Here is a 23463-nt window from a genome sequence, read left to right on the forward strand (position 1 = left end):
CGTCATTCTTCCTGTAAAATACTATGAGTTGTAACATTTTATTCTTGATATGCGCTCAACCCAGTACAGACATTAAAATGTGCCCACAAGAGATAAACATGAGCTATGACCTAGTTTTTGACAAGCCATTGTTATTTGGACTTTTTTTTCTGATAAATGGACTTTTCTAATAATAATAACCATGGATACTGCCATTTGTTCCCTATAAGATTTCTTAGCGGTCCAAAGCTTTGCCATAAGCCTGTTTTCACCATACGTTACTGCTTCAATTTTTCGCGTATGGTCTTGGTGGCATAAAAATGACAACCAATTCAATAATCTATTTACTTACTTAAAAAGCATTACTATTTGACCAAATTCCCCCAAGTATTCTATAATTCTACTTCAGTGGATAAGAGTAATAACTGTAAGTATGATGCGAGACTAAAAATGCTAAATTGTCAATGAGTTGCTGACACAAAAATGATTTCACAATGTGTGAAGCAGATGCAATCCCTAACGAGCTATATGTTTTATTTTGGATCAATGAAAGAATCCATACATACACTCTACTCACTGTAGTTAACTAGAGATGATTTATCTCATCTTAAATCTATGCTGTGGGAGATTACTTATCCAATATCTGTCTTCAGTACATTACAGACAATAATATTACGGCTGCCCTGCAATTAAAGGTGGGCAGGAACCAGGTGTAACATTTTAATATGAAACAGCATTAATTTGTGCAAATTAAATCAGTAGTGTTATGATCACAGCCACAACTGAGCACTAAAACACAGTCATTATCACTATTCTACATGCATTTCTCACTTTGAAGGCTGTTATGAACAATTAACATAGAACATGCTATGAACTCCATTTTTTTGTGATTGGATTTTTTTTTTGTTTTAAATAACAGAGAATCAACCACACAATTCCAAGCACATTTGTGTTTCCAAAAAAAATAATCTTTTTTGGTGATTAAAATGGTCGTAAGAGGGATGGTAATATTTGTTGTGCATTGTGTGTTGGATGTTGTATTTTATTTATACGGTATGTGATGAACCTGTAGGTTATTATATGATAAATAGGCTACACAAACAGTCTGCCGATTACTTCATCACAATCTCCTTAATTTATTAGTGAAACTACATGCCCCATGATCCCATAACAGATGCATAACTACCATTTGCCATGATTTACCACAAATATAAAGTAAACGGCAACAAGGGGTTAAGTGGTTATACTGTGACTTTAGCATGCATCTACCCCAGCAAGTGGCTTTCATGAATAAGGCTGAACTAATCTGACTTAAACCACAGTTAATGTGGTGAAATGATCTCACTGCATTAGCCATACATTAAACTTTTGCACTCGATGTGGAATGATACATGATGAACATTTTTTTTGTTGAAGTCCATAGCAAACAGAGACAAAGGCAGGCCCAGACTGGCCATCTAGAACAACGGCCAAGAGTCCAGTGGGATGCTGGCCAAAAGCACCCCAAACTTACCCTTACTGATCGGGTCCTGCAATGTGTGGCCACCAGCAGTCTAAAAAAGGAGCACGCAGCAGCTAGCCTTAAAATGCCAGGGCCACTTTTCATATTTGGCTCCAGTATTCTTCCCGGCCTGAAGGGCAGAGTCTTCAGCAACCTTGGCTAGAAGTGCTTAGGGAGCACAAACCATTTCCATCTATATGCAACCAAAACTCCTCTGGATTTAAACCAGATAGTTTCCCAATAACTTGATGCATTTACACAACTTTTATTCTGAACACATAACAAATACTAAGCAAGAGAAAAGTACCATTAAGTGTAAAATTAATCCCAGGACAAAGCCTTAATGTGAGATTTTACACTGTCAGTCAACATGATATTCTGTCTCAAGAGCCTAATGGTTCTGTCTAGAAATGTCACATATACATCAGTTCAAGAATGGCGTATAATCAGCTTACCATTCCGTAAAAAAAAATTATTTTTGAGGTTTTACCTAATACCTTCTGAAGTGTGCAGTCTTACACTCTTCAGCTGTCTTCCATTGTTTAGGATAAATCAGCCACGTAATATACCAGTTGCATTAGCTAAGGAAAGAAATATATGTTATTACCAGTCTGCAGCAAATTGCTAGGCTCTCCGGCATTGAATGGGCCGATAATTCCTTCATCAGACACCAATCAGCATGACCTCTCCGGCTAGCTGTAGTTTAGCCGTTCCACACAAAAGAACATGGATCAATGCAGAAGAGAAAGCACTGAAGCATTCTCTTGCCAGCCTTTGTTACAGGTGCATGTCACTGTATATTTGTTACAGGTTTACCAGGGAGATCTAGAATGACTATGTCCCTGTAAAACAAGACTATGAAAAAGTATGAGATTCTGTAAAAGGAAAGTCAAGAAATTGTATTCTTTGTCAAAACTTAGAGATGCAGACGTGGCAGGTCAACTGGCCATAAAATATGTCAAATAATTACCTTTTTAATACTTAGAACACTTAATATATATATATTTTTCGAAATTCTATTGAAATGTTTAAAGTCCTGTTGTTCCTTGTCAACAATCAATGTTTTTAAAAGGTTTAGTTTAATGTAGCAGAAATTAGGCTACAGCAGTATTCAGTCCCAAGTTTGGAAAATGGGCCCCAGAAGCCAGAAAGAATATTTCTGTTGTTTCAAAGTGCCGTAACAGAAACATGAACAGTTTTTTCTTTTTCAAAATTAGATTCAGATTTGTACAAATTTTCATTTTAGCAAAATTTTCTAATTTGATTAATTTGTACAGTGTCTGAAAGTGAAGAGGAAACCCAACAAAACAAACAAAAACGAAGCAGAGAGCTCCAAATTTTTGTTTGCTTTTAGTTGCTTTTTCATTCTTACTCACGCTCTCTCACACTCACTTACACTCTCACTCAATCTCTTTCATTATCTCTTAATGTCTCCCTACGTACTCCACCGACTGCTTCTGTGCCCCTGTCCTTTTCCGCAGCTCTGCTTCTTCTCTAGCCTCTGTATCAGCCAGTACCAGTTCTGGTTACCATGCCTCCCGGAGTGCTTCCTCAAAAGGGTGGAGCCTCCATGCAACCCTCTCCCCTGATTGGTGGAATGGGGGAGAGTAATGTAAGTACTCCAGGAAGCCAGAATAATGGAACGAGGTGCAAAAACGGCGTCTTGGAGCTTCCACAAAGGGGCAAGGACATGGTGGGCCACATTTAACCACAGTTTGCTTTTCATACATAACTTTCTACGTATGGTATGCTTTGAATGTATGGAATTTGTTAGATAATAATTACAGATACAGAATATGAGGACGGAGGTGGTTCACTTGCTGGTGCAGAGCTAATATTTTATGTTTGTTGTATACCGCCAACCTTCCAGGGTTTCATTTATAGGACGATGGAGGAAGTATAACTTTGGAGTAGCTGCGACATCTGCTGGGCCACATTCATGACATGACATTCGCCCAGTTTTCAGGAATGTCAGTAGCTAAATGTGTTTTTAATATGACTTAATGTACGAGATATAGATATGATGATGATAAATAGATAGATCAACATCAATCCAATTCACTACCATTATTTGCTATTATTGCTATTGCTACATTGTATATTGACTTCAATGCAGACTGTATTGCGGCAGTTTTTTTTAAGGAGATGTTGTAAAACTCAGGTGAAATATCCAACTGTTCTCCCAATTTTACTAACGCTGGAAAAAGCACGCTAGTTATTGTAATTAAGCTTACGCGCCATTTCCTGCTCAGCTGCTTGCAGTTATGCCGTGAAGCACATAAACTATTAGCAGCTGGATGTGGTTCTTCAGAGCTCTGAAGTCAGTGTAATGCGGGCAGGTTGGAATTCCGAGGCACCTCTGATGCGGACTATGAACCGCGCGCAGCATTTGGTTCTAATTTGGAACCATTACGTCTCTCATTTTCAAAACACAGCTGATTCCTTTTTACGCTTAGAGTTCAAACAATACAGACATGCTACTTCTACAAAATATGGCAGACACTTTTAACATTGTTCTAGACTGAGTACAATGCTGGTCCATTTACTTTTATTTAATATAGTACTGTTAATAAGATATCGTCGTCCAGCCACAGCAGTTCAAAAACAATTTCACTAATGCACAATGAGCTATTAATCAATGTTTCACTTGTTGTTTTAAAAGGGCTCTTTCCAGATTTATTATGTTTTTAATGCACTTTGGACAACATATTTTTCTCATCTCTTTTACAGATTAAACTGGAAATGTTGAACTGTCCATGTCTTATGTAAGATGTTGACAAATTCTAGCTTTTAATGACTACATTACAATGAGTGGTAGCAGCATAGAAAGGCTGATCGCACGAGTAAATACTTCATGGGGCAGTTTACTGTTCCTGACAGCCCTAGTAAAGAAGAAAGCATTTTAACTACTCGGTGAGTAATTTAATGGTCATTCAAAAAAAAAAAAAAAAGAACCAATCTGGGGCAGATACTGCAACCCTGCAGCTGCAGCTTCTCCTACTCCGTGGTCTGATAATTGTTGCCACTTGATGGGCTGCTTGAAGAAGCTATTTTAACTATTTCAGTGCAAAGATGATGGCACTCATCAGCTATTAAAGATTTGCTCAGTCTTCCCACTGGATCTGATGGGTCAGAATGCTCTCTTGAACTAAAATATGAGTAGATATTACACTTCCTCCTCGGCAGAAATAATGGCAGCACAGGAAATTAATTTATTAGAACATTCTTTTATCCAAGGCATTGAAACATGAGACATTTGAAATTAAAGGTTAATACATTATTTTTCATTGTCAAAGGGCAGTTCTGTAAAAAACTTAAGAAAAACTTAAACAGGAAATAGCTTTCAGCTTAATTATATTAATCAATCATAACTACCTGTATAGATTGTATATCCTATCAGAGTGATTATTCTGTAGATATTTGATAGTAAAACTAGAATATTAAATTATTTGTATGTTTTGATTTATTATTTGCATGCCCCAAACACCCTTATGGCCAGAACAAAGCAGTGGCTAACTTAAAAAAAAGGATCATCCAAATTCTGTTAACAGCAAGTTAACATGACTGTACCCAGTAGTATACACATAATGTGGATTAAAAACCATTACAATGGTTTATTTGGTGTACTAAACTGAGAAATTTAGTAATTTGGACAAAACAGCTGATACCGTTTAAGTGGTATTTTAAAATACATATTAATCATCCAACTCACTTCGCTATGTGATAAATAAATATACAGGAACAAGGCATAGCAATGTTTTGGGTTGAAGTGATAAGACACAATCAAATTGATTTAACGTATGATAGGACTCATGCTGGCAAAGTCTAGATGGCCATATCAAACTCTACTCTGTGACACAGAGATACATTTTGCTTCCATGCTCAGCTATGTGCAAGAAAATATAAATTACACCTTAGCACAACCTCAGAGCATTATAGGTTTTTCAAAATAAACCTAGTATATGTTTATATCTATCTATCTATATATATAGTTGCAGTAAATAGTTGCAGTAAATAATAAGCTATTAACATGTCTATTTTTGAAGGCATTTTTATTTTACAGCATTTTTTCACACCTGCCTAAAACTTATGATATATATATATTTTTGATGACATCACTTGTTGTAAAGTGAAACTTGATTTTGATGCAATAAAGACACCACAACTAGCAATAAGTGTGATGATACCATCAACATTGTCATGTGTCAAATAGTTAATAACGTTGATGACCAGGGAGAAGGTTAAACAAGTTAACACCTTAATTATAATACCACCAAGTATTGCCCTTATTCCGCACATGCATCTTTCTCTCCACACACACATTTTCAAATTTCCTGACACTGATCTCTGATGCCTACTGAATGACGCAATTAACCAAGCTCTGTATGCAAACCATAAGTGGGGCGCAGCAACACTCCGTCACACAGCATCATTCCAAACCTCTGTACAGTATCTGGTTTCTTTTTCTGCATACTTTCACAATTACCATTTTACCACAAATATACAGATGGGGAGAATATTTCCAGTAAGGGTAATTATTAAATATGTGCGCTAATGCAATTTGATATATGAAAGTTTTTTGCAAGGGTACAAAAAATAAGCACTAAGCAGCCCTGGTATAAACCTACAAGCCTTTTGAAGACACTGGGGTTATTTAGAAAGAGCAAGTCTGGTGCAAACTTTTAAAGGGGTCTTATCACTGTAGTAACCAGTAGAATGTTCCTGCTGATTACAGTCCCCATTGACTGATGAGATCACTTTTGAAACATCTTAAAAAAGTGTCATTATGACCATAAGTCATAAGTCATGTTTTAATAGAATGTCACATACCGGTATATACCGTATTTCCCCATGTATAAGACGCACCTTTTTTCGAAAAATTTTGGGTCTAAAAACTAGGTGCGTCTTATACAGGGGTTGTAGAATGCAGTTACTACTTCCCAGTCCCTCCCTGCAGTCACACTGACAATTGGTCCCGCCCCTTTCTGATTAACAGTCCCTCCCTGCACACTGATGATTGACTCCGCCCATTTCCTTATAGTGTCCACATGGCTAAGCAACTCATCTAACAGTAAGTAAAAAAATAATGTTTGGGCTGCTGAAAGTTAGGGGAGGTGGGGGTTAATTTAGGGACAGTTATGGTTAATGGGGTTTTTAGGTTTAATTTAGGGGCAGTTATGGTTGATGGGGTCTTTAGGGTTAATTTAGGGACAGTTATGGTTGATGGGGTCTTTAGGGTTAATGTAGGGGCAGTTAATGGATGGGAGTGATGAGGATGAGTATGAATGTTATGATAAATAAAACTTGGGTTCAATAACTATGCAATAGATTTTTTTTCACATTTCAGGCCCCAAAATATAACGTCTTATACATGGGGAAATACGGTAATAACAACAAATGACAAATAAAAACAATGGACAAATTATGACTTAAGCTTTTGTCTGGGTACATGGATGGATACATAATATCACTTGAATTGAGTTCGCAACTGGGTAGAAACTGGCACTCAATAGCAACTCAGTAGGAGATAGCACTTGGCTCAGGTTGACAGCAACTTGACTTTTTGTGAATAAGCAAGTTGGAGTTTAAGTTGGCTTAGTTGAGTTGTTTCATTTTGTCAACACTCATTTATAAACTATCTAGAGGTGGAGTGTAGAGGTAGTTGTTAACAGTATAACACAAATACAGAGTCTATGGACATGGAAAGTAGTGTGGTACAAATTGTTGAAAGTGGTCTCAACCCTAAAGCAACCAATCGAATGATTCAAGCAGAAGGGCACATTCAGTTGGTTGCTGTGGCGATAAGATCAGACATCCATTTTATTCTTAACTGTTTTTGAGTTTTACAGATATTAAATATCATACATTTGACTCAGTTAGATGAGTAGGAAGGTATTTACCCTTACCCATGAATATAAAATCTAGTTTGAATGTAGCTTGATGCAGCCAGTCACTGACTGATATAAATTGTTGGGGATAAATTGGACGATATCCCCAACCAGCCCTGCTCCTCATGCAGCGGGCACCCCAGGGAGCTGCCTGGGCCCCTCGTTCTAAGATTGGCCCTTGTGGCGCCTGGATGCAGTGCACCCCTCACACCTGCCTTAGTGTGACCCTGCCGATGACATGTCCCAAAACACTGACAGTACCGGGCAATGTTCCCAGTACTGGTAAAGGTAAAAAAGTATTGCATAGAGGAACAAAGTGGTAAATGCTCCATGGGGTTCTCTATTGTGAAGGATTTGTCCTACTACTAGAAATAATTGTCTGTTTTACAAGCAATATCAGTACCTCATCCCTCCTCGTTATGTGGCTAGTTTTTTCAGGGCAAGTAGTAGGCAATCGCTAATAAGAAGTAAGGAGAAACTGGGCAGAATCTGGGTGGGCCGTGAGAGGCCCTCAGAATAAAGAAACCGACTTAAGGTCCTGGAGAAACAGAGCTTCTCCCAGAGACTCCAGGTCAAGCCTGGCACTGGTCAAGCTACTGGGTTGTGAACAGTAACACAAACCTAACATTACATTTATTTATATTGTGCAAACTCCATAGTATAACCATCATTTGTACCCTGACTGCATAATTTCAGTACTGGCTCTTTTTTTTGTTTCCCATGGAAATTGCAAAGTAGTCACAGTTTATTATTATTATTATTATTTTGTATTTTACTTACAATAAAACAAGAGACAATATATAAGGTATAAAAAGTGTGTGTACAGAAAGTATATATACAAGAAGATATTAGCTATTTGACTACCTTTCTGTTTTCTTGATGAGTACTACTCGAAACATTTTTTCCTGGGGAATTCTTTCTCTCCCTTTACTGGACTGAACAAAGGGATGTATAGCAGCCACCGTGAAGCCCTGCTGGTACAGCTCATGCAGATGTGCTGGAAGATCACGCAGAGAGGAAAGCCAGACGGCAGGTGAACTTGGTGCTTCAGCTGAAAAAAGAGACACTGACCATTAGACTATAAATAAATAATGCTAAGTGGCTATGTTAATAGCTTTACTCTGGCAAGACAGTATACTTGCAGTCTACAAACCTGTTTTTACTGCAGGCGAATAGAGCAAGGGAGGGCTGACTTGGGGGCAGCCGCAGCTAAGTGGCCCAGTTATAAAGCAACCAAATACATTTAGTAAACAAGTATTTTGTGTAAGGCATAGAAAACTCATAAAAGAGATTTAATTGTGTAAATGCTGGCTAAATTATATGTACAGTATAATCGTTCAGAGGTCTCTTCATCTAAGGCCCCAAAAGCTTATTTCAATTTACATCTTGGTGAGCCTTAAACATACACTGTCCTTAAAAACGTACACTGACACTCACCCACTCAGTCCCATACCATTATACATACACACAAACTCTTCTCCTCTCCCTCTCTCAGATGCCACTAACCCTAGGCTCACCTCTAACACTTGTGTTAACACACACACACAAATACTAACATACACACAATTTCATTCTAATACCATACAGTGACACAAACACCATGCTGTCATACACACATGTTAACACCATAAGCCCCCACACACAATTTCATCTAACACCATACACTTATACATTCATATACACAATCTACACACACTCAGTCTAACACCATACACATACATACACACACTAAATATAACAATACACACCTACAAGTGGCTATACCACACACATACCCATATACACTCTATCTTCTCCTCTTCCTTTTCCATCATCAGTATAGCTCACACTGCTCTCTCTTACTCCCTTTCCACTTGAAGATAAGTGGAGCACTTATCTTCAGTGCAGCTCACACATAGAGTGCAAGCTTCTGGACTACTTTTGTTTAATATGTAACCCCTCTGGGAGCCTTGGTTACCAAGGTAAGACCCCATTTTGGGGAACACTCCACTCAACCCACCACTCAAATATAAAGTAAAGAAAGAAAAGTAAAAGAAGTAAAGTCTGTAAGTCAAAGTTGCATACTCTTCCCATTCTATACAAGGTTGGCTAAAAGCTAAAATTTTCAATTTAGACAGTTACATGTATACAGCCAGGGGTCAATTTCCAACTGTCTATTACAAAAGAGGTCACAATGAGTATGCATGACCCCGTTTAGATGTTTTGCTCCGTGCTGCTATATTTGGCATTATAAAAGCCCTTTTATAGATAAATTCCAAAAACCTACTGAGAATTCTATTACTCTCTCATAATTTTTTTAAAATGTATCCTCTGATGATTTCTTTCAGTCAGTATTTACCGTTTCAAAGCATTACCATAAACTCAAGCTCCGTTTAACAATATGCATTAGGGAATCAATTCTATCCTGCTCATATCTTGCACCAAGTTGAACTGTAGCATCCAAATTTCGATCTTCCATTTCCTAAAAAAAAATACACATCTAGAGCGCCTAGAATTGTTTGACTTCTGAATATTTTATGTTTTAATCTATCTGAACAGTGGTAAAAGAAAATTGGGAAAAAAGAATCATAGCCACCCAATATTCCTTGTGCCCAGGACATAAAGGGGTCTATTTACTAGAGATGCACCGTGCGGTTGGTCGTGTATAATGCATTGTTAACTTTCTTAAACATCATCTAAACTAATTATTAGGCAGGGTCAGCTCAGCCATATTTCCAAGAGAAGGTCACAACATATTAGGTGTAAAACTAATTGCACCTAGGTTTATATTTAGAATTGTGTACAATTCATGTACTTTGTGTCCTTTTATTAGTTAATTGTATATTTAAGTAAGTCCATGTTCAGATCATGCTCTCATTCACAAAGGTAAGCATGTTGGAATAACATTATTATGTTTAAGTATTAGAACTGTGGTTCCTAACTTCATGCTGAAGGCCCACTGACTGTCTAGAGTTTTTGGAAACTCCTAATGGACTCTCAGTCCGAATCTCAAAATCTTGAGCTGTTAGTGTGCTAAGTGTTAGATGATTACCTGGGAACTATTTCTGTATTCTGATATTCACTGCTGTTTCAATGGCACATTCACTAATAAAATCTATTCGGCTCTTCACCGAGAGCTCGATTGTTTTGCTCTGGACATGACATTGAGCCGTGTCTCCTCCACATTAGACTGGTATACTTATTTTGTTTGCTGTGCTTTTCCAGACACTCTCCTCCTGACATTCCTGGCATCTACCTGTTTATTAGAATGGTCTATCTCTGGCCTTCTTCGTCTTCACCTAGAGCTGAACCCAACAACTAAATGTTATCGCTAGCCTTAAAAGTAAATGCTTTGTAATAAAATCATGACTTAAGAGCCACTGTTTGCCAATTACTGTGTAAACATTAATGGAATTCCAGTAAATATTATTCCTCCAGTCAAGTGCAAATTCCTATCTGACTCCTCCATACTAAACCTTCTGAAAAACGGAGTGGTTTTTTTATTTATTATTGCCTCACTCTTAATGTCAAGGTGTTGAGGTGCTGCTGATCATTTTATAATTACAATACTGAGCTCACAGTAAGATATTTTTCATATTTCAGAGTGCATTAGACTTCACGCTTCCATTCCCCATTTGATTGCATTTAATATCTATTTTTCACATGTTGTAGAACTGGTTCACATATTAATTTCATAGGAATTGTGACAGTAAAACTTTATGTGTATAATGATATTGTATGCATATTGAAAAACAACCAGTGTTGTTTTTTACCCTTTTCTTTAGTGAGTACTTCTACGGTAACTTTCCCTAAAAAAATGATTAATTTTGATATCTTGTCATAATTACCCTCACAGGCACACGTACCATAAACTGGCCCATATAGTAACCCTTTGTTGACAATTAGCGCAAACAACAGACGATTAGATATCTATCAAAAGCAACAATTATTCTCTTAGGTATTCCGGACAAAAAACTTACTGTTTCTGATTATTTGTTAGAAGGATGATCTGAATTCAAAAAGTACTGTATATGGTCTAAGTATATAAGCTTTCAGGTTCAGCTGAGCTCAGCAGCAACTTGCAGTTAATGATGTTGAAAATGAGTGCCTAACGGATGGAGCAGTGAAAACTTGACCAGTTCACCTTAGTACAGTGAACAAATGCTCATCAAGTTGTATTGGCTGAGTTTAACTGAACTGTAGTTATGTTGCAACAAATTGTTTTATACATAATAATAACTTCAAACCAATAGTTATGTTTTTAGGGCCATGAGAGGGTACAACTTCTTTTATTTTCCATTTTTAGGCTGACAACCCGCTTCACATTTAGAATCTGGCAAAGGCTTTGGTTGAAAACCAGAAAGATTTTAAATGGCCAAAGAGGGACACTTCTTTAGTGGGTGTGAATCCAGGCACTGCTAAGGAGCATAGCTTTTTCAACACTTTTAATGTGTATTTGGGCTCCAACAGCTAGAGGTAAGTATATGTCCCTTAGCATGCATCAGACCTTAATGGGCATTGAACTTCAACAACCGAGGAGACAAAATAAGTAAATGCTAAATGGTGGACCAAAGCCAAGTCACTCTGTACTTTTTTCTCAAGAAAACAAACCCTGTGTGTTTGTTTTTTTTACAGGTAGATCACATTAAATATCCAAGATTTGACATTCTAATATGTGATCAGTTCAGCTTACAAACAGAAATACAAGTGCTGAAATATTTGTGCCCAACTACTTCTATAATCTAGTTGTGAGGTTTGTGAAACGTTTCTGTTATTACAATGCAGTAGTTAGAATATCTCTTTATTGTACACAGTGCATAACACTATAGACTTTCTTAAATATTTTATAAAATCATGCTGAATGTTCCTTTACAAATGATCTGGCCTACTCCTGACACTCTGCAGCTGGGCATTGTAAGGTGGCTCTTCTGGTAAGGTGGTCCTATCTGGAGGTACTACACCCGTCAAGGTTCTGGCCTTGCCGCTCCCATCTTTGGTCACCGTCCCCCCACATCCAGTCATATCCACCCAACAACGGGGTCCCAAAAGGGGTATGTTAACATCCTATGGGTGCTAGTACCCAGTAAAAATAACACAGTTTGTATCTATAAGCCCCAAAGCTAATGCTAATATCCAATATGCATTATTTGTGTCCTGTAACATATACTTGGCAGTAAAACAATAAAGCATAAAGATTCCTACACTGTAAAGTTAGGATATTGGTATTTGACTCTACCTATTGTGAGTGAATAAGACATGCTGTTAAATCTATGACTACTCAGCTGAAGCTCTTATTTCTGTTTTTTTGCAACAGTTATAAAACATTCTAAGATTTAAAACCTGATAATTGTGAATTGCATATATCCACACAATGCTTTTTAATTGATTTTCTATTGATTAACATTGACTGATGACAGGTCACCAATTTCACAAGCTATTTTATGAGAAATGTACATTTTAGATTTGCGTTTTTTAATGATATTAAAAAAAAAAATAAGAAACGTCATTGATTTTAACTTAATAGAGCACTGTCATTCAAATCACCACTCCTTACAATGCAACAGGGATTTATGATGCCTTTCATATTCAAATAATATGTTTTAATTTATGCATATGTATAATATTTTCTCTAAATCCATTAATCTGGGACTAACACACCGAGAAAAAAATAAGCTTGTCATAAGTAGGTCTCAGAATTTAGGGGCCATGGATAACTACTGAAACAACACCAGGTATACAGGCAAGACTTCCACTCATTTTAATTAACCTATGTGTGGTTTTTTTTTTTATTAATACAGACTTTTTATGGTTGGTTTAATAATGGCCCCCTGTTTTATAAATGGACATTGGGCATACGTCTCTTTCCTGCAGAATTTTTTTTTGGACAAAGGTAATTTTAGCTGAAACAGTCCAGACTGTGGCCCTATCTCGATGTTCCAAAGTTAGTTCTGATATCCATCAGAGAACATACAGCTACGGCCTATGTGCTATGACCATCCAATGCTTAACCAGCCCTTGCACAGGACCCGGGAGCCAGGTTGGAGTCATTGGTAACCCAACAATAAAGATGGCCTTTTGCAAAAACCTACCAGCAATAAGGATATTGCACCATAGCAACATGTGCCATATGCACTACATGATTCCAGAACTTCATTTGTCCAGGAAGAAACTATAAATGTTCTTTAAAAAGAAACACATACAAAAATTTCACTGACCCCTGCTACACTATAAACCATCACTTTTGAGGGCTACTTTTAAGTTATGGGTTAATAATTTTGATGTATAACAACCAAAACTCACACAAGTGAGAGTAAGCTTTCTAATGTCTTATTATACATGCTCTATAATATTCAGACAACAAAATCTAAAAAATAAAAGTGAAATTTGCAAATTAACTACATTAAAGACCATATGAAGAGACAATTGTATGACCGGTAATGCTGGTCTTGATTCCAAACTACATCGTGCAGCCTAAACTAGCAGGACATGAGTGCTCCAGATGTACTAATGGGTATTCTATATGCGTATAGTGTACTCTTCTTTGATTTTCTGTTTGAGTGATATTACAAAATAGAACAAAAAGTATTGCAATCTCTCCATGTCCAAAAACATCAAGCCAGCCCAAACTACTGAAGGACCTGTTCTCCATGGAGCCAAGCTCATTATCACAATTTATTTAAGCCCACTAGAGAGAGAAACAAAGACGTCAAAGATTGAATCGTGTTACTCACTTTGCCTCTGGAAAATCAGGTCAAAAGAACTAATGTCATCTACAAATATAAGAGGGGATGGCCATAAATATTTAATGTCTTTTTTTTTCTTGGTTTAGCAAAGATAATGACAATGTTCGAGACTTTGTTTTTCATCCAGGAAATGAAGATTCAAATGAAAACGTCAAAGCTTGACAACTTTCTTTCATTTATCTTGTGTGGCTCCAATAAGGCAAAGACGTTTCTGATTTAATAATTCATTAGCTTGTACTTGCCAAAAGGGTTTGAAATGTAAGTAAACGCAGCCAGTGCGCTTACCTTTTAGTTTATTCTTACTTAAGGCAACAAACTAGTCGAATTATTAAAATTCTGAGGAATCATTCTAATTACCTGTCAAATGTCTTAAAGGATGCGGGTATCAGAAAGCAGCATTCTCATGAGCCTCAGTGTTGCTGTAGGCAGGCTCAGAGGAAATAAATTAACGGAAGTAATTCACATGCGCACCAAACTGTGCAGAGTACATTCTTTTTTTTTTCAAAATCCAAAGTTTATTGGGTTTTTCAAAATTTTATGCAGGATGGGGGAAGGAAGGGTACAGAAGGCAAAAAAAGGGGGAAGGGGGAAAGGGGAAAGGGACAAAGGCAAAGGAAGTAATACAGCAATTGCAATATAACATGCCAGCAAGACACAGTGTATAAAATGAGCAAACCTGATCGAATAAAACACAAAGGATACAGGTGAAACAAACATGACCAGGCGCCCATCCAAGCATCAACGATACAAAGAGGCGAAATGAAACATACACCCCACACGAAGGAGGCAATCATGGAGTGCGCCTACCCAAGAAGGAGAGCCAGTGGAACCAGGTAGTGGTGTAAGCCTCCCTCTGTTTGAGAGAAGTGGCAGAAAGGTCCTCAATCACCCTGATGTCCTCTACCTTGGACATCCAGGCATGGAGCGTCGGAGGATGGACCGACTTCCAATTTAGAGGGATAAGGCATCTCGCCGCATCAAGCAAATGACGAACGACCGATTTCTTATAACGCGAGACAGGGAGCGACGTGTGATGCAAAAGCATGGGCAGCGCCTGGTAAGGCGGGGGTGAGTCAGTAAGCTCTGTAATAACCCGGTATACCTCCTTCCAAAACACCTGTAACACGGGGCAGGCCCACCAGATGTGAAGCATGGTGCCAACATCACGGCCGCACCGCCAACAGCAGACGGAGGCAGTCGGGAACATGGCGTGCAACCTCTCAGGTGTGCGGTACCAGAGGGACAGGATTTTATAATTAGTCTCTTGTACCTTGGTGGCTCTAGAACTCTGATGGGTGAGGGAGAATATCTTGTTCCAGTCAGCGTCGGAGAGTCGTACGTCACACACAGATTCCCACGTCAGGCAAAATGAAGGGGGCGAGTCCGACAACCCAGACAGCAGCAATGAATAGAGCAAGGAGATAGCCCCCGCTGGCGGGCGCTTCTGAGAGCATAAGGCCTCGAATACCGTGAGGTCCCTGTACAGATTCTGCTGATTAGGAAGGGAGGAGACATAATGCGTTATTTGAAGGTAAGTGAAGCGATCCAGCATGGACGGTAGTCCGCGCGCGTGGAAATCTGTAAAGGGCAGCACTCCCCGATCACCCAAAAGCGAGTGCAAGCGTACAGGCGGAGGAACCCCCAAGAAAGTTAATCTCCCTCGGGCACGACCCGGCGCGAAGTCCGGATTTCCCCCGAGGGGCAACATGGGAGAAGGCGACGAAGAGAGCCGGGCCCGGAGACCCACGCTCTTCCAGACCGCCAGGGTGGCGGAAATCAAAGGATGCTGCTCCACACCACAGCCGACTCTAGGACCCCAGAGAGCATGATGGACACGACCCCTGAGCGCACCCAGCTCCAGTTCAACCCAGGGCTTAGCAACCGGACCATCGAGGTTCCAATCTAGGATGCGCAGCAAGTGGACAGCCCGATAATATGATTGAAAGTCGGGAAGAGCCAAGCCCCCCCGGGACTTAGGGCGGGTGAGAAGCGAAAATTTCTGTCGGGGGCTCTTATTTCCCCAGACAAACCTAGTGACAGACGAGCGGAGTGACGAAAAGAAAACGCGGGGCAGCCGGATCGGAAGGGTTTGAAATAAATACAGCACTCTCGGGAGCAGGTTCATTTTGACCACATTGACCCTACCAATCCAGGAGAGGAAAAGAGGCGTCCACCTGCGCAGGTCGTCGGCTAGCGCAGAGAGCAACGGTGCAAAATTAGCCCGGTAAAGGTGCGCAAGGTCGGCAGTCAACCAAATCCCCAAATATCTCATACGGTCCGAACACCACCGAAAGGGGAAGCTAGACACAAGCGACGGGACTAAAACAGGGGAAACAGAGATGTTGAGAATCTCAGACTTGGTGTAGTTAATCTTGAGATTCGATAGGGACCCATAAAGGTGAAACTCACGCAATATATTCGGCAAGGTAACGCTGGGGTTGGACACAACAAAAGGGAGGTCATCTGCATACGCCACCACCTTGTGGTGAGCTTCCCCTGCGCAAAAACCCTGTATGTCGGCGTTAGCTCTTATTGCCTCCAAAAACGGTTCAAGGGACAGCAGGAAAAGCATTGGTGACAAGGGGCAACCCTGTCTGGTGCCGTTCCTAATCACCACCGGGGGCGACAAGGCGCCGTTAATGCGAATACGGGCGGTAGGAGTGGTGTATAGAGCCCCAATCCAGGCCAACATAGCTGGGCCCAGGCCCTGATGCTCCAAAGTCGCCCGCAGGAACGTCCAGTCCACCCTGTCAAACGCTTTTTCAGCGTCGGTAGACAGGAGCAGGACCCCGCGTCCCTCCTTCTTCACCCTATGTATGACGTTAAGCACCCTGACCGTATTATCGCGCGCTTCCCGGCGGGGAACAAAACCCGCCTGGTCAGGGTGAACCAGTAGGGGGAGAAACCGGGCCAACCTCAGGGCCATCATCTTGGCGAACAATTTTAGGTCAGCGTTAAGCAACGATATGGGCCTGTAACTCTGGCACAGGCTAGGGTCCTTCCCCTCCTTGGGAATAACGGCAATCGTGGCAGACAGAGCCTGGGACGGAAAACAGAGACCCTCCTGAACGGAGTTAAGAGCCCGCACCAGGTAAGGGAGTAGCCGGGCCGAAAAGGTCTTGTAGTACCCCAAGGGCAAACCATCCGGACCCGGGCATTTACCCCGTTGGCTAGATTTCATTGCCAGGGAAAGTTCCTCGACCGTAAAGGGGTCTTCCAGAGAGGAAGCCTGCTCAGGGGTAAGTCGGCGGCGAACATTACGGCTAAGGTACTCAGACACCCGCGCCAGCACCTCCGGCCGACCGTCTCGGGGATCCCCCGCCCGTATATTATAGAGTGAGGTATAGTAGGCATGGAATGCCTCGGTGATCTGTGCCGGGAATGGGGAGACCTGGCCTCCCACCGACCGAATCTTGTGGATATAGGAGCGACGGTCGAGTGGACGCAGCATTTTAGCAAGCAGGGTACCACATTTGTTGCCGTGCTCGTGGAAAAAACGTTGGCTATATAGGGAAGCCCTGCGGAAACGGGAGTGGAGCAGATCAGCGAGCTTACTCCTCAACGCCGTTAACTCGCGGTAGGACTCAGTAGAGAGAGAGCGTTTGTGCGCAGTTTCCAGAAGGGAGATCTGCCTAGTGAGCTCAACAATTTCAAGATTTCGTGCCTTCTTTCGTCGCGCCCCTTGCTGTATAAGAAAACCTCTGATCACACTCTTATGGGCCTCCCACAAGACCAGCGGGGACATCCCCTGCGTATCATTGCTCTGGAAATAATTTTGTAATTCAGTCTCAATCTGGGACACCATAGTCTCGTCCGTCAAAAAAGAGTCATTCAGTCTCCACGACCACTCCCTGGCCCTACAAAGTGGTGACAACATGGTCATGAGCACGGGAGAGTGGTCCGACCACGTCAGCGGCAAAATAGTAGCGGACTGTAAAAGGTCAAGATGGGTGTGGGAGAGGAAGATATAGTCCAGTCTTGAGTAACGATTGTGGGGAGGCGAGAAGAAGGTGTAGTCACGAGTCGTGGGGAACAGAGTACGCCAGCAGTCAACCAGAAGGAGTCGTGACAAGGTGCCGCGGAGTGAGCGCAGGCGACTATCAGGAAGGCAGCTGGAACCGGACGATGTGTCCGACTGTGGGAAAAGGGGGGCGTTCAAGTCCCCTCCAGCAACCAGGACACCCTCCCGAAAGGCCGACAGAGAGGCTGCGATGGATCGCAGAGCTACGTCCTGCCCCTTATTGGGGAGGTAAATACTCGCAAAGGTATAAACGACCTCCGCGATCGTGCCCTTAACAAATGTGTAGCGGCCCGAAGGATCTAAGAGGGTGTCCTTAACAACAAAGGGGACCGTACGAGCTATCAGAATGGCCGTACCCTTGGATTTGGCCTCTACATTATTGCTGAAGAACCCTGTAGGGAAATACGCGTCCCTAAGGCTAGGGGCCTGCCCCGCTTTAAAATGGGTTTCTTGCAACAGCACGACAGAGGCCATGTGAGACCGAAACTCCCGAAGGGCCCTTGAGCGCTTCTCAGGGATGTTAAGGCCCTTAGCGTTAGCCGAGTAGAACGTTAGGGGCGAGGGCCGGAAGGCCATCGTGTGAGTTTTAGTGGAGGAAGGGCAACGGGGAGGAAGGGAGCGGGGTGGCAAGGTAGGAAAGGAACCTGAGGGTGGGTAAGACGGAGGGAGAGTGGGGGAGAGTGGGAAACGTGTCAAGTACCGGTAAGTATACCGCGCCCCAAGTAGAGGGAGCGGAGACCCCAGTAGGAGGGGTATGACACCAGGTCCCTGAGGGGCAGGAGAGCCGGCAGGCGAGGAAGAGGGAACAACTACCGCAACCACGCGGCAACAAGTAACTTAGTGTAACAATGGAACAAAGCCCCGCCACCCGCCCAGGCAAAACGAGGCAGAATGACAGCACCAAAATAAAGTCGCATGTAGATAGGCGTAAACAAACCACACCATGGCATATAACACTGAAAGAAAACAATGTAGCAACAGAGTAAATTAACCCCCGTGAATGGTGCAGAGAGCACCCAGACGCTTCGTGAGCGAGAGAAAAAAAAAAAAAAAAAAAAAAAAAATATAAAACCCCAAGCTCCCCCGCAGCGGGAGAGGCACATTGTGCGCCACCTAGAGGGCAAATAGGCCAATAGTATAAAGGCATCTCCAATTATGTTTCAAACGTTATTAAAGGAAGAGACGTCTGCGAGACCGACATGTTGTGTAATCACTGCTAGGCTGTCATTGAATTTGTAAATAAAATATACATGTCCTGACAGTATAAAGGCATCTCTAAATTATGCTTCAAACGGCAATAAGGGGAGAGACGTCTGCGAGGCTGACATGGTATACAATCACAGTTAGGCTGACATTGAAGTGTAAGTAAAATATATATGTCCTGTGCCCCACAATGAACATCAACACGACCAGATGGTGAACATGCAGGTGCAAACTAGACACATAATATGACCTAGGTCGGCGGAAAAGCGAGTGGGGAGAAAATAATAAAAAAAAAAAAAAAAAAAAAAAAAAAAAAAACCCAAACTCCCCAACAGCGGGATAGGCACAGCGTGCGCCACCTAGCGGACAAATAGGCCAATAGCATAAAGGCACCTCCAAATTATGCGTCAAACGTTATTAAAGGAAGAGACGTCTGCGAGGCTGACATGTTACACAATCGCTGCTAGGCTTACATTGAATGTTAAGTAAAATATATATTTCCTGTGCCCCACAGTGAACATCAACACGACCAAGTGGTGAACATGTAGGTGTAAACTAGACATACAATATGACCTAGGTCGGCGGAGAAGCGAGTGGGAAAAAAAAAAAAAAAAAAAAAAAAAAAAAAAAACCCTGGTTGAACGAACAAACGCAATATGTTATGTGACTTAGGGCCACCAGGTCACATTAAAAAAAGGAAGAAAACAAAAACAGGCGTCTCACGTGAGCCAGGAGTGCACTGGCGCAGGAATGTCCAAGGTCCACGGAAAGACAACGCCGTGTAAACGTCAGTTCACGAAGGGAGCCGTGCGCCGGGGAAATCAAACCCGGGCGTCCTCCCGCGCAGCACCACGTGGAGAGCGAGGGCGGCCATCCCTGTTCCGCGGAGGCCTAGGTCTGTATGGTCGCGGTACCGGGATCCAGTCGAGCCAATCGTCGCAGGCCACCTCCGGTAGTTGCAGGGACCGCAGGAAGGGCCCCACGTCTGCGGGCATACGAACCGTGGCCGTGGTGTCATCTCTGCGCGCTATCAGGGCAAACGGGTGGCCCCACCTGTAAGCGATTTTGTGCTCCTGTAGAACAGCAGTGACGGGTCGTAGAGCCCTTCTGGCCTGTAGGGTGTAGCGGGAGAGGTCCTGGAAGAGGGACACTTGGTGACCCTCAAAGTCCCAGAGCCTGCGGGCACGTGCCTTCTGCATGATGGCGTCCTTCAGGGAGAAGCTGTGCAGGCAGCAGATGACGTCCCGGGGGGGATCACCCGGGCCTCCTCCGGGGCGAAGCGCCCTATGCGCCCGGTCGAATTTCATGGGTTGGCCACCCGAAGCAGCAGGTTTCCCCAGGATCATGGAGAAAAGTCGATCCAACACCGTACGGAGGTCCTCAGGGCGTTCCCCCTCCGGCAGGCCCCGCACCCGTATGTTGGACCGGCGGCCGCGGTTATCAACATCCTCCAAATGATAAAACAAGTCAGCTACCTTGGCGGAGAGGGACCGGTCAAGAGCAGCAACTCGGTGTTCAACGTCCCGCAGCCTGGTCTCCGTGGTGGCGAGCCTCGCGTCCATGCGCCCCATGTCGGCACGCAAGGCCGTGACTTCCGTCCTGACCGTCTGCTTCACTTCGGCCACCAACAAACTAAAGTCATCCTTGGTGGGGAGCGAGGAGAAGATGCGTCTCCAGTCCCTAGAGGTAGGTTCCGGGGAGCCCCCCGAGTGCTGCTGTGCCGAAGCGTCTTCCTCCGAGGCCTGGGAGTCAGCATGGGTCGGCGCCATATTGGAGTCGGCGCGCTCAGGTTGCAGCAGCGCCGGCGTGTGGAAGTACTCCCGCAGGGAGGACGACGGAGGTCGGGAACTGGTCCCCGGTGTGGCAGGGTCGGTAGGCACCCTTTTATTCCTGCCCATGGTGCAGTATGCGGGTGTGCGAGCGGTCAATTAGCGGCAGGTGGCACGGAGCTCCACAATTAAGCGGCCATCTTCGTCGCCAGGCCAGCCACGCCCCCTCCAGAGTACATTCTTATGATCTCTTCTTGTGCGTAGTTGGATGGCCTTGACTGTCCCTACATGGACCATTAGTCTAATGCATTTAACACTTTTTTAAAACAAAATACAGCTTCAGAAACATAATTTGTAGAGATTTGTCAATCTAGTGATTCTAATTTTGGCAGGGAACGCTTAATTGCCATGTGACATAAAATCATGTTCTGATAGGTTGTTGTCTATATTTTGGCCTTATGAGTCTCTGCATTGCTCTGAGATGTTGCCTACCTTTCTCCTGCATTATGTTTTTCTACATTAATGCTACAAAGCACACACCGCTGTGACGCTTTTGATACGTTCTGTATAACTGTGCTGGTATGATTATAAGTAACATTCTGGTGAGGTTTGAATGTTAATAATGAAACTAGAAACTAGAAGTGGGGGAATTAAGGTTTTAGCATACATTACTAACAGATGATGAGAAGCTTGAATGTCTGACGGTGGTATGAGAGCTTGAGATGTCACCATACCTCCTCCTCATGTTCACTGTACTGAGCAAAGACTGAGCCTAAATTAAAATAAGCCTTCAGTCTGTCAATATATAACTTCCTTTTTCATTAGCAAATGCGCTTCTGTCTCACTTTCAAACATATGTCTAATCATTATTATCCTGATTAAATGTCTCGTTTGCTAGCGTATAAACCATTATAAATAAAAATAGACTGCCTTGGCTAGGAGTAGCTGCATGCTCTCATTATGGGTAATAGTCTAGGAGTTTTTAGCTGTCCTGGAAGGCCTGTAATAGCAGAAATTGTGATGCAGATATGTTAAGCCCCTGAAGTGTTCACATATCTCATACTATAGCCCATACCAGGGTATTATTTATTTTTTCATCTATCACATCTAGATACCAATAGGCTATGAGGGGATGAGGGCTTGGGCATTTTAATTTTTCATCCAGACCAAATGGGCTGATATTGCGTCTGATGTGGAAGTAAACACACAGGCTTTACAACATGATCCATATAATTCATCATAAATAATATCCATAAAGAAGCCAAAAAGTATTTATTTACTATGGATTTCTTCCTTCTACTTTCAGGAGGATCAGAGGAGATAAGAGAAACTTCACTGGAGACATACGATTGACACCTGCTACAAGATCACACAGTACCTTGGAACTGGGAAGTAGGTAACCAAGAGACAGAGACTATGATTATGAGATCTATGGGGTATGGACGGCCAATTGGCATCTACGACTGTGTTGGGAGAGTAGTACAACCCACATAATATTTTTCAAATACAAGTAACAAAGAAAATGTTTTGATCTGGAGAACCATGGTGACAATAACGAATGCAGATGTTCAGCTGGAATCTTGATGTCCGAGAAACCATTCCCACTGAAGAGAATCAATCTTTACAGTGACAACAGTTGAGAACAACAAAGTCTCAAATACTACAGATACAATCATTCAAGCAAGCAAGCCAGACAATATAACAGTAGAAAATAACACCTGCTTCATTGCTTACATTGTTACCTCAACATATCAAAAGAGGAAACCAGTATTCACGCAGAGAAAAACTAAAAATAGCAGAAGCTCTAAATGACTTTAAGATTCACTTGTTACAAAATACATCAATTTTTGCGCAGAAAGCTAGAAATCCTGCATAAACACCTGGATGGCCTACAAAGATGGATGCCCTACATGAAACCAGTTAAATGCCTCACTGATCCTCCGGCCAAAGCATGTATAGCTGTCCATACAAGAACACCAATGCCTCTGACACAGTTTGTGGAAGCCCCGGCTGTGTTTAGGGCATTCATCCCTATGATCTTCCAATTAGCAACAGAGATTGATGTCCCCTCTCTACTGTCACCTTATCCCTGCCACAGAAGAAGACACAATGGGCTCATTACTGTCCGCAGTCCTTATCTTTATATGTTAGCATTGCCATCTTGCCTGTTTTACTGAGCTACCCCTTGAATTAATTGATCCATGTCCTACACAAATTAATAGGACTAAAATAAAATAAAGGTAGCGGAAGATGCAGGTGTAAGGGGTTGGGTACCATCTTTACCATCACAGCCTTTACATTTACATCCCATCTTTCTCAAGCATGCACATTTACATTAATAAAATTCTCATTCCACTTATGGAAAATAGGTCAATAAATT

General features: G+C 42.1%; 1 protein-coding gene across 1 annotated transcript in view; it reads right to left on the bottom strand.

Annotated features, from left to right (window-relative positions):
* RFTN1 (raftlin, lipid raft linker 1) overlaps window positions 1-23463 on the bottom strand; it is a 102980-nt gene that overhangs the window by 64770 nt on the left and 14747 nt on the right. The window contains exon 2 of the mRNA XM_053466423.1: window positions 8233-8419. Within this exon, the coding sequence (XP_053322398.1) occupies window positions 8233-8419 (187 nt within the window). The remainder of the gene's footprint in view (window positions 1-8232; window positions 8420-23463) is intronic.

The sequence above is a fragment of the Spea bombifrons genome, chromosome 5, assembly GCF_027358695.1.
Source record: "Spea bombifrons isolate aSpeBom1 chromosome 5, aSpeBom1.2.pri, whole genome shotgun sequence".
Lineage (NCBI taxonomy): Eukaryota > Metazoa > Chordata > Amphibia > Anura > Pelobatidae > Spea > Spea bombifrons.